This window comes from Stomoxys calcitrans, chromosome 1, assembly GCF_963082655.1.
Source record: "Stomoxys calcitrans chromosome 1, idStoCalc2.1, whole genome shotgun sequence".
Taxonomy (NCBI): Eukaryota; Metazoa; Arthropoda; class Insecta; order Diptera; family Muscidae; genus Stomoxys; species Stomoxys calcitrans.
Genome location: NC_081552.1, coordinates 229780199 through 229792871, shown reverse-complemented (window position 1 = coordinate 229792871; position 12673 = coordinate 229780199). Strand labels below are relative to the sequence as shown.

Below are 12673 nucleotides of genomic sequence, written 5' to 3'. Positions count from 1 at the left end.
AAAATCCGCAATTACTTTTTGGGCAACCCAATATATACCTAATGGGGTCCTAGATCAACATTTCTAGGTGTTACAAACGGAATGACTAGATTAGTACACTCCCATCCTATGGTAGTGGGTATAAAAAGCCTAGATGAGTTGTATGCCTAGTTATTTTTCAGACCGGATTTGTTGACGCAAAATAATTCTATTATGGAAATTGTAAGGAAGTAGCATTTATTTAAATGATTTTTTCATGATGATGAGGATGTATCATAATTCATGGAATGCTCATCTGTAATAATTTTTTTTTGGTTTTTGTCTGTTTTAGACTAGCTGACCATAATACAGTCCTGCAGGCGGAGATCCGGGCGATCAGGGAATATGTGAGGTGGTGTGGTGTTGTGTATGAACATCTGTACGGACAGTTGAATGGCCATAAGGGCAATAGCAACCAGGATGGTAAGATCACGAACCGTCTTGGAATGTTAGCAGGAGATTAACGGCTTCTCTGAGGATGGCACGATCCGCATAGTTTGGGTCCCGGGCCAAGGCGGAGTAACTGGGAATGAGAAAGCAGACAATTTGGCAGTGAAGGCCAATGAACTGCAGTCAATGCAAATGCAAAATGCAAATTTTGCCCATGAACATTCCACTAAGGAACAGGGGCAAACTTCTCACATATCAATGAGTGCAGTCCGATTCAAGTTTTTAAGCTCAATGATAAGGGGCCTCCTTTTTATAGCCGGGTCCGAACGGCGTGCCGCAGTGCGACACCTCTTTGGAGAGAAGTTTTACATGGGATAGTACCTCACAAATGTTGCCAGCCGCTGAAAATTTTTCTGATGGTCTCGCCAGGATTCGAACCCAGGTGTTCTGCATCATAGGCGGAGTATAATACTGGCAAACATATGCTACTTTGGACTAAGTAAGCAGTTTAGAAACAAGGCCACCTTTCGACAGACTGATACTACCCGTGTTGTTATATGTTTCTGAGGCATGGGAACTGGTGAAAGCAGATGAGGGAGTACTTGGAGTATTTGGGAGAAAGATTCTTCGTAAAATATATGGACCAGTTTGCGTTAATGCAGAATATAGGCGACATTGAACCACGAGCTGTATGAGCTGTTTGACGACAATAGAATCGTAACACGCATCGAAATACAATGGTTGCGTTGGCTAGGTCATGTTGTCAGAATGGATAAAGAAGCTCCAGCAAAAAAGTCTTTTGAAGGCAAACACGGATAATGGATGGATAAAGAAGCTCCAGCAAAAAAGTCTTTTGAAGGCAAACACGGTGGTACACGCAAACCGGGAAGACCAAAAGCCCGATGGAAAGATCAAGTGCTGGAGATTAGAGATTGTAGAATGAGCGCAGAATAGGCTTGGAACGCTTTTCTACGTTCAGCTATCACATATCATTGAGTGCAGTCCGATTCAAGATTATAGCCGAGTCCGAACGGGGTGCCGAAGTACGACACCTCATTGGAGAGAAGTTTTACATGGCATAGTACCACACAAATGTTGCCAGCATTAGGAGGGGAAAACCACCGCAGAAAATTTTTTCTGATGGTCTCGCCAGGATTCGAACCCAGGCGTTCAACGTCATAGGCGGACATGCTCACCTCTGCGCTACGGTGGCCTCCTGTAGTCAATAAACTTGGTTAACCCGAAACCTTTCGAGTCGATGCAGTCCGAGTTAAGGGTGTGGGCGACGAATGCGCATGTAACCCTGTGGAACAGCGAAACGGTCGGTAGGACGTTGAATATTCTATTGGGAGATTCAGATCGATAGACGACAAGATCGTGGGACGACTGAAAGGAAGTAAGAAGGAGGTCAGTATAGCTATCGGTATCACAACGGGACACATGGGACTATGAGGTTACTTATGTAAAATAGGTGCGCCATGTGATAGCATGAGTTGGGCATGCGGGGAAGATGATGAGACGTTGGAGCATTTCCTTTGCCATTGGCCGGCTTTTTTGCATATCCTATTTCATTGCCCGGCGCTTGAAATTTGGCCCTGCTTGAGCGGCTAACAGATACCGGCACTTAGGTGGGGACACAATACCAGATATGAACCAACATAGGGGAGTGGCATGGAAAACAATTAATCATTTTGTTAGTAGCACGGACTTCCTAACTTAGATTTTCTTTTTCGAGGTTACTCTTTACTTAAGCCGAATACGGTGTATGGCCATAGTGGCATGGGGTAGATTAATATCCGCATCCTCTTTTCAACCAAACCTAACCTTTTGTTTTTGTACCCATCACCAAAGAATGGGGGGGGGCACTAATTTAATCATTACGTTTGTAACACATCGAAATATTCGTCTAGCACCCCATAAGGTATATATATTCTTGATCGTCTGGACGTTCTGAGTCGATCTAGCCATGTCCGTCCGTCCGTCTGTCGAAATCGTCATAGCGGTCGATCGCGTAAAGCTAGCCGCTTGAAATTTTGCACAGATACTTAAAATTGATGTTGGTCGTTGGAGATTATAAATGGACCATAACGGTTCAGATTTAAATATAGCTCGCATATAAACCGATGTCCCGAATTGAATTCTTGAGCCCCTGGAAGCCGCAATTTTTGTCTGATTTGGCTGAAATTTTGCATGTGGTGTTCTCTTATGAATTCCAACAAGTGTATCAAGTACGGTCTAAATCGGCCTATAACCTGATATAGCTCCCATATGAACCCATCTACCAATGTGACATCTTGAGCCCTTACAGGCCACAATTTTTGATCGATTTAGCTGAAATTTGGCATGTGGTGTTCCATTACGACTTCCAACATCTGTGCCGAGTACGGTTCTAATCGGCCTATAACCTGATATAGCTCCCTGTTAAGGTTTCCAACAACTGTGCCAAGTACGGTCTAAATCGGTCTATAACCCGATATAGCTCCCATATAAACCGATCTCCCGATTTGACTTCTTGAGCCCCTGGAAGCTGCAACATTTGTCCGATATGGCTTTTCACGTAGTGCTTTATTATGGCTTCCAATAACTGTGTCAAGTACGTTCTAAATCGGTCTATAACCAGATATAGCTCCCATACAAACCGATCTATCGATGTGACATCTTGAGCCCTTACAGGCTGCAATTTTGGTTGGAAATGCCTGAAATTTGGCATGTGGTGTTCCGTTCTGACTTCCAACACCTGTGCCGAGTATGGTTTTAATCGGTCAATAACCTGATATAGCTTCCATACAAACCGATATCCCGATTTAAGTTCTTGAGCCCTTGGAAGCCCGCAATTTTCATCCTATTTGGCTGAAATTTGGAACAAAGACTTGAGTTATAACTTCCAACATCCGTGCCAAGTATAATCCGAATCGGTCTATAAACAGATATAGCCCCAATATAAACCGGTCCCCGGTATACGGTAAGTATACCCGATATAGCTCCCATATAAACCGATCCCCCGATTTGACTTCTTGAGCCTTTAGAAGCCTCAATTTTCGTCCAACTTGGCTGAAATTTAAAACATAGACTTGATTTAAGACTTCCAACATCCGTGCTAAGTATGACCCGAATCGGTCTATAAGTAGATATAACACCCAATATAAGCCGATACCCGGATTTGATTTCTTGAACCCTTAGGAGTCTCAATTTCCATTCGATTTGGCTGAAATTTGAAACAAAGACTTGGGTTATGACCTCCAACATCCATGCCAAATATGATCGGAATCGGACTATTTATAGGTATAGGCCCCGATATAAACCAATCCCCGGATTTGACTTCTTGAGCCCCTAGAAGTCTCAATTTTCATCCGATTTGGCTAAAATTTGGAACAAAGACTTGGCTTACGACTTTCTATATCAATGCTGAGTATGATACGAATCGGTCTATAGTCATATATAGCCCCCATGTAAACCGATTCCCGGATTTGACTAAATCAGCCCTTGGAAGCCATCATTTTCATCTGAATTTGGCTGAAATTTAACCCGAAAAACCATCCTATGACTGACAAAATCAGTGCCAAGTTTTATCCGAATCGGTCATTATGGTGAAATAGGCCCCTCCTGAGTACCGATATCCTGATATGGCTTTTTGAGACCAAAATAATACAAATACAAACTCAGTTAATAAGGATGCATGTTTAGCGGAATTCATGGTGGTGGGTACCCAAGATTCGACACAACCGAACTTAGCACGCGTTTACTTCTTTAGTATATAAATAAATCACTGGTATAACTCTGTGGCCCGGCACCCAGAACAGATGTATTTTGAACTGTTCACACATCTCGTTGAGAAATCTGCGACAGTCGATAACGGTTAGAATTTAGAAATATGTTCCCTAGATATTTAAGGGATACGTGGTTGTCTGAGAAGATATTTATGCCAATTGTCGCTTTGACATTCATCTTAGCCATTGTATCACTTCTGTAATTTTAAGAATCTCCATACACTAAAACTTCTCGATTTGACCAGTTCTATTTCTTCAAAGCACACCCTAAAGCCCGCCCAGCGTGTAGTATGGAGCTATCGAAGTTGACGTACCAGGGATATTGTAGTTTCAATCGGTTACGTTAGGCATTGTAGTACATTGCGGCTCAGTCAATGTGTAATCCATACTGCCTGCAACCTCGGCCACAGTATAAAGAATTACACAGTTTTCGCATGATCATAGAGAAAGCCACCTCAGCCTCTTAGCAGCACAATTTGTATACAATGTTAAATTCAGTGCACAGATGGTGTCCTCCTCAGTGCGGCTGTTATGCACAAACAAGCCATTCTTTGGATCCGGCAGAGTATTGAACGGTAGGTGGAATTTTGAAGCGACATCCAATAAAACACAGCAAACCGATCGCCCCATTTGATTTTTTGTGCTAATGTGTATTGGTGTAGGGAATTCAGGAGATGGAGAAAATTAAAATAAGAGAAAAAAATTTGTCAACTTGGGGCATTTCCACAAACATTTTCAATTGAGCTTACAGCCACCATTTAAAGTTGAAAGGGAAAAGATTTTTGTAAAACAAAGAAAATCCCTATAGAACCTATAAATTTCTATATCAGACTACTTTGCCGTGTACCATAGAGTGGCAGCTTTACGTAGAAAGGTTTTACAAGTTTTAAAAGCTAATGTTGCTAGCAACTAAGATATATGATTGAAAATGCAAATTTTGCCCATGAACATTTCACTAAGGAACAGGGGCAAACTTCTCACATATCAATGAGGGCAGTCCGATATTTGGTGGAGAGAACTTTTACATGGTATAGTACCTAAAAAATGTTCCCAGCATTAGGAGGGAAAAACCACTGCTGAAAATTTTTTTCTGATGGTTTCGCCATAATTCGAACCCAAGCGTCCAGCATCATAGGCGGACATGCTAACCTCTGAGCTACGGAAATATGATTACATCTTAAAAATGTGCACGCTAGGACTTCAATTTAAGCTTTCAGCCGCATTGATGGGCATGTTAAGTTATATGCCTTGTTGGGACTATTTATGTAATAAACAAAATTAACAAAACCAGTTATGGTTTCTCTTTTAAATCAATCACATCTTGTTTTCATAAAAAATCTCGAAATAATATGGCGAAAATTATATTAGATAACAATTTAGAACAATAGACATCAATAGCAAACTTAACTTGAGTCATTCATCAATCATAGCCAATTCAATAGTGAAGAGTTATATGACTTTAAAGCATCTTGCCTGGGGCTTTGAAGAGACAAAATCATGTGAATTTTTGTAATTTATTCGCCAAGGCAATGGGAAGACCACCACCTACTAAATGCTACATTCGATATGACACCATGACCCATGTTAGCTCATCATGGATGATGAATAGGTTTTTATTTCTTCACGCTTTTGCCAATTCATTCATAAAAACTTTTACCATTTCTTTGTTCTCATTCATAGATTAAATATGAACTTTTTTTAGCAAAGGAGTTTTTCTTCATAGCTGCCGTTAAAAAAATTCCCACTGTTTTTTATTTTTCAATTTCAATTTGGAATTTTTGATTTGTCATAGGGCGACAGATAATAGTGGGTGTGGGGAAGTAGGCTTATTTTGGGTTTTATTTTTTTCTAGTCTCACAAAGTGGTTTGGGGTTATTGAACTTGCCTCTATTTGTTAGCTCTGAGAGTTGTTCTTAGCGGTTTATAATTCCTAAGAAATTGTTGGACAACTGCCATAGAAATGAGGCAAGTTGTCAAAATATGCCGATTTTTTTTTTCTATAGTAAATGAATATTGATGTTTGTTTGCTATGTCATGTGTATGGGAGTATTGCCATTAAATATGTTTGCCAATCTTGTTTATTTTCTTGAAATCCGTTTAACAAGTGTATAGAATTGTTTAATGTGTCTTTATCTTCTTAAATCTTATTTGGGGAGTGTCTCTATTGTCTACATTACCATATTGTAAATTATTCTCTCCATCTCTTTTTCAGGTAAAAATTACACTTGAAATAAAAGAGAAAGTAAATTCGGTTTGGGGGGATAAAAACACGATATTCAAGTTTCCATTTCTTAGATTTAAATAGGAAACAAGTAAAAAGGCGTGAAGTTCGGCCGGGCCGAACTTTGGATACCCACCACCTCGGTTATAGATGTAAACCACCTTCCATCAAAATCCGGTGAAAATTGCATACCTTATGTCCCATAGCAGTTATATCGAAATTTGCTCCGATTTGGACCAAATACTAATAAGTACAAGTCATTGTTCAATTGTGTAAAACAAAATATTGGTGTTTTTAGTAGCTATATCTAAAAATAAACCGATCTGAACCATATACGACACAGATGTCGAAAAGCCTAACATAAATTGCAGAAAAATGTCGAAGAGTCTAACACAACGCACTGTCCCAAATATCATCGAAATCGGACAATAAATGCGCCTTTTATGGGCCCAAAACCTAAAACCGAAAGTTGGGTCTATATGGCAGCTATATCCAAATCTGGACCGATCTATACCATATTTCAGAAGTATGTCAAGGGGCATAACTTAACTGTTCTAAATTTCAGTGAAATCGGATAATAAATGTGGCTTTTATGGGCCCAAAACCTTAAATCGAGAGTTCGGTCTATATGACAGCTATATCCAAATCTGAACCGATCAGGGATCAAATTGAAGAAAAATGTCGAAGGGCCTAAGACAACTCACTGTCCCAAATTTCAGCAAAATCGGATAATAAATGTGGCTTTTATGGGCCTAAGACCCTAAATCGGAGGAACGGTCTATATGGCAGCTATATCAAAATCTGGACCGATCTGAGCCAAATTGACGAACGATGTCGAAGGGCCTAACACAGCTCACTGTCCCAAATTTCAGCTAAATCGGATAATAAATGTGGTTTTCATGGGCCTAAGACCCTAAATCGGAGGATCGGTCTATATGGCAGCTATATCCAAATCTGAACCGATCAAGGCCAAATTGAAGAAATATATCGAAGGGCCTAAGACAACTCGCTATCTTAAATTCTAGCAAAATCGGATAATAAATGTGGCTTTTATGGGCCTAAGACCCTAAATCGGCGGATCGGTCTATATGGCAGCTATATCCCGATCTGGGCCAAATTGACGAACGATGTCGAAGGGCCTAACACAACTCACTCTCCCAAATTTCAGCAAAATCGGATAATAAATGTGGCTGTTATGGGCCTAAGACCCTAAATCGGAGGAACGGTCTATATGGCAGCTATATCAAAATCTGGACCGATCTGAGCCAAATTGACGAACGATGTCGAAGGGCCTAACACAGCTCACTGTCTTAAATTTCAATAAAATCGGATAATAAATGTGGCTTTTATGGGCCTAAGACCCTAAATCGGAGGATCGGTCTATATGGCAGCTATATCCAAATCTGAACCGATCTGAGCCAAATTGACGAACGATATCGAAGGGCCTAACACAACTCACTGTCTTAAATTTCAACAAAATCCGATAATAAATGTGGCTTTTATGGGCCTAAGACCCTAAATCGGAGGATCGGTCTATATGGCAGCTATATCCAAATCTGAACCGATCTAAGCCAAATTGACGAACGATATCGAAGGGCCTAACACAACTCACTGTCTTAAATTTCAACAAAATCCGATAATAAATGTGGCTTTTATGGGCCTAAGACCCTAAATCGGCCAATCGGCCTATATGGGGGCTATATCAAGATATAGTCCGATATAGCCCATCTTCGAACTTAACCTGCTTATGGACAAAAAAAGAACCTGTGCAAAATTTCAGCTCAATATCTCAATTTTTAAAGACTGTAGCGTGATTTCAACAGACATATTAGGTGTGATGGCTTCAAGGGCCGTGCATTGGTATTGAATCGTATTAATGGCGAAAACGCATCTATGATACAATTACCACATTAACCAAGCTCGACAGCCATGTTTATTAGCTGTACTGTTTTCCAATGCATGTATTATTTTTGTGTAATGACAGACATTCTATCTGTATCAAATTACACTTCTTCCGTACTACACATGATTTTGTTCATCTATTGGAAGTTGTATTGACGGCCTCGAACGCCAAGACAACGGCAATAGCTCTCGCCGTTGCTCCGTGGTCCCAGGTTCGAATCCTGGCCGGGCTCTGCCGAATTTATAATTTTTCAAGTTTTTTGCCTGTTAGGGCGAGATCATTAAATTTTTGTTTGTTTCTCTTTCGAGACGAGCTGGATGATCGGAGATGCAAATGGATGCGTTTTCGCTTTTAATACGATTCAAATACAACATACCAACGCACGGTCCTTGAAGCCATCACACCTAATATGGTGTGATGGCTTCAAAAACGCGTCCCATAGCGGTTGGCGTATGTTGCTACCTTTGGCTGTCCTTTTCCATTTGCATCTCCGATCATCCAGCTAGTCTCGAAAGAGAAACAAACAAAAATTTTAAAATTTAATGATCTCGCCCTAACAGGCAAAAAAATTGAAAATTTGTTTTCTAAGTTATCGGGGAAATGTACTAATGAATGAATTTAGCAATTTATTTTTCTTCAAAATGTATTATATAAAAAATATTAATCTCGAAAAAATATCGCGAAAAGCAACCATAGTACCAGCTTTTGGAGAAAATTTCATCAACATTTTGTCTTTTCAAATAATTTTGTTGAAATTTTATGTATTCGGAAAATTTTATTAAAATATTGTCCTTAAGAAAATTTTATTTCAATGTTGTCCTTAGAAAAACATTCATTGAATTAATTTTTAAAGAAATTTTATTGAATTCCTTCCATTCCATTCTTAATATAATAACAGAAATATTTATTGAAATTTTACGCTTTGAAAATGTTTTCTAATTTTTAAACCCTCCACCATAAGATGGGGGTATACGAATTTCGTCATTCTATTTGTAACACCTCGAAATATGCGTCTAAGACCCCATAAAGTATATATATTCTATTTAGATCGTCATGACATGTCCGTCCGTCTGTCTGTCGAAAGCAGCTAGGCACTTGAAATTTTGCACAAATATTTTTTGTATTGTGGTGTAGGTCGTTTGGGATTGTAAATGGGCCAAATTAATCCATGTTTTGCTAAAGCTGCCATATAAACCGAGGAGGCCACCGTGGCGCAGTGATTAGCATGTCCGCCTATGACGCTGAACACCTGGGTTCGAATCTTGGCGAGACCATCAGAAAAAATTTTCAGCAGTGGTTTTGCCCTACAAATGCTGGCAACATGCCATGTAAAACTTCTCTCCAAAGAGGTGTCGCCGAAATTTGGAATAATGAGTTGTGTTAGGGTCTTCGACATCTTTCTGCAATTTGGCTTTGTTCGGTCCAGATTTGGATGTAGCTGCCATATAGACGGATCTCTCGATTTAAGGTTTTGGGCCCATAAAAGGCACATTCATTGTCCGATTTTGCCAGAATTTGGGACAATGAGTTTTTTTTTCTGTCAGCCAACACGCAGGGGATGTCCCCCAGTTCATTGCGTTGGCGAGAGGATATTATGAATTGGAGGGGGGAAAAGTATGTAGTGCTTATTGACATTTGTCTTAAATCTTTGGATGTCAAAGTGGGTGGGAAAAACATTAGCCGTAAGTCGACTCCACATACGAACGGTTCGGGCGAAATAGGAATTCTCTCTATAATGCATTGTGCGGTCCGCTGGCCAATCAATTACAAACGGGTGTGAGTTCCTGGAATATCTAGTATCCCTGACATACATCCTTATATCGGGAATAAGAAGACGAATATCAGACGAACAACACTGGTAAATTTCATAGAATTCTGTTCAGATTGAGGTACACATTCATAGCTCCCACACACATATATCTCCCGATTTTCACTTTAAGCAACATTGTTAAGGCATTTATCAATCGATCTTCAAAATTTTGCATAAAGTTTTTCTCAATGACTCCTGCAAATTTCAGCACATTTTAATTGTCGGTTTCGTCCGACTTTTGCCCATGCTTACTTTTTCAACATAAATTTTGTTTTGTTCCAGAATTCATGCCGATGGGTATCCCAGGTTTGGTCTCGCCATATTAAACACGATTTTGCTGCTAAATCGGTTTATCTTTTCTTAGTTCTTATTTTTAGATGTGCTGCAAAATACCAATGACAACTCAATGAAAGTCAAACTTTTATTCCATTAACATAAAGCCTAACTGTTGTCGATTCATTAAAAGAGGTCAAGGTTCGAAATTTAACATAAGTGCCACATAAAATCATCAACACAATCGATTTAAGAACCCATAACTTTATGGCTAGATAGTTCTTAAAGTTTTTTAAAGGTTTTTTAATTTTTATATGCGTTCAGTTGATTCTGCATTTTTATTAATTTTTCATTAATAATGGCTCGAATTTCATTCCCTTTATCTAAATGTAAATCATGTCAAATTTAAAATCAAATCAAATCTGAGAATTAGCCATAACGGCTTGGCAAAAAGAAAACAAATGCGGACATTTATTTAGATATGCCAAATCCCATTAACATACCACTGTCAAAGAAGAAAAAACTAAACTTGCGTGAATGCGGCATAAAAAAACGAAAAACACAATTTCTCTATACACTAAAATGGACTAAACTAAATTCATTTGTATTCAAACATAGACTTGAAAATGTTTTACTGTTTTTCAGGAATATGATAAGAGTTTGAGTGAAAGAAAAAAATTATATATTAATTATTATGTATATTGAATGACTGTATTTGGGTCAAGTAAACATCTGTATTCGAACTGGTTGACAAATAATCCAATGTGAATGACACTTTCTTCTTTTTAAAGAAATTCTTCACGTCTTTATCCCAAGATCAACTTCTACTATTAATGCAGTTAAACTGCCGCAGTTTGTCTATCGATAGAGATTTCTCTTGGAAAAAATCAAAAAAAAAAAAAAAAACAAACAACAGGCACTTGGCACTCCTCCATAGCAGGTGAAGTATTAAAACTCACTGGGAATACACAGTTTTTCTAAAGCAGAATAAATCATAGACCCTCACAGCAAAGTGAGGTATTAAGTTAAGTATTTTGGTGAAATTCTAAAATGGGCGATAAAAAAAAATATATGATGGATAGCCTAAGGTCTTTTTAGGGGCAATGACTAAGTAATTAATCATAAAGGAAAATACAAATATTTGGACCTCCCAACAACTATTTGATTTGTTAATTTAATCAAATTATAAAAAAATCTGATCACTTTTATGAAATTAAAATTTCATTTGCTAAATCATTTCAATCTTTAAAAAATAATGCAAAATTACAGCACTGCAGTTTATAATCAATCATCGCTGGGTACTAGGAAACACTTAAATAATAACCCGTACTTCAAAAAGAACGGTGCGACTTGTTCTAAAGTTTTAAAAAGCTGTAAGACTGCAAAACATCTTTCATTTTCTACCACTTGTTATTGCATTTTCACTTGGAGTAAATCCAGAACAAAAGACTTAAGACACGAACACCATATTGAGCCAGAGTTCAGTATTTGGTTTTTATAAAAGTTTTTTTTTTTATTCCTTCATGTTCACTTACTATGAAAATTTTCATTTCGTTCACTTTGATTATACTTGGAATTGAATTTCAAACTCTTAACTGATTTCAATTATTTTATTTTTTTTTTCAATTTCTTTATAGAGTCCTTTCATCCAAGAGAAATTGAAAATTTTTCTTTCTTTCACCACTTTAAGCACTTGTTGGTATTGTTGTTTTGATAACTTTAATAATCCAGACTTTCACCCTATTTGGTATGCGGTAGAACTTAACTTGACAACGTACAAAGACAAACTGCTTCAAGTGGCGCCGTTAACTTAGGTTTATAACTAACATTTCTTTTTTTTTCGTTTAACATGGTTAAGGCTATGCTCGTTTACAACATGACAATGATAGCAGCAACGGACAACGGCTTTTGCAGACACACACAGCCTAGATGGCCACATGTGAGTGTAGAGGTGTGTGTGTGTGTGTGTGTATGTTTAAGTTGACAGGTGTGAGCTGTTAACTTGCACAGCTCTTAACAGTTACGGGAACCTAGCTATGCGTGTACATGCAAAGCCCATCTGCTCTCCAATGTTTGCGCTGGGCTGGGAGCAAGAGAGTTGAGATTTTCTCCTACTTAGAACAATGACAATGGCCTTGTATAAGAGAAAGCATTAAGAGTATGCTAGATGGCTCCCTCTCCCTTTTTTAGAGTAGCAGTTGTTGAAAAGAAATGGTGTGTTATGTTATTCTTTAATGATTAACGCGGTGCAGGCCTGTAACGAAAGACTTAAGAAACATACTTTCTGCCCA

General features: G+C 38.5%; 1 protein-coding gene across 2 annotated transcripts in view; it reads right to left on the bottom strand.

The window, feature by feature from the left end:
• LOC106092093 (uncharacterized) overlaps positions 1 to 12141 on the bottom strand; it is a 48120-nt gene extending 35979 nt beyond the window's left edge. For both annotated transcript variants that reach the window (XM_013258849.2, XM_059360278.1), the window contains exon 1: positions 11918 to 12141. In XM_013258849.2, coding sequence (XP_013114303.2) covers positions 11918 to 11932 — 15 coding nt within the window. In that variant the 5' untranslated portion in view covers positions 11933 to 12141. The remainder of the gene's footprint in view (positions 1 to 11917) is intronic.
• Positions 12142 to 12673: the final 532 nt, after the last annotated feature.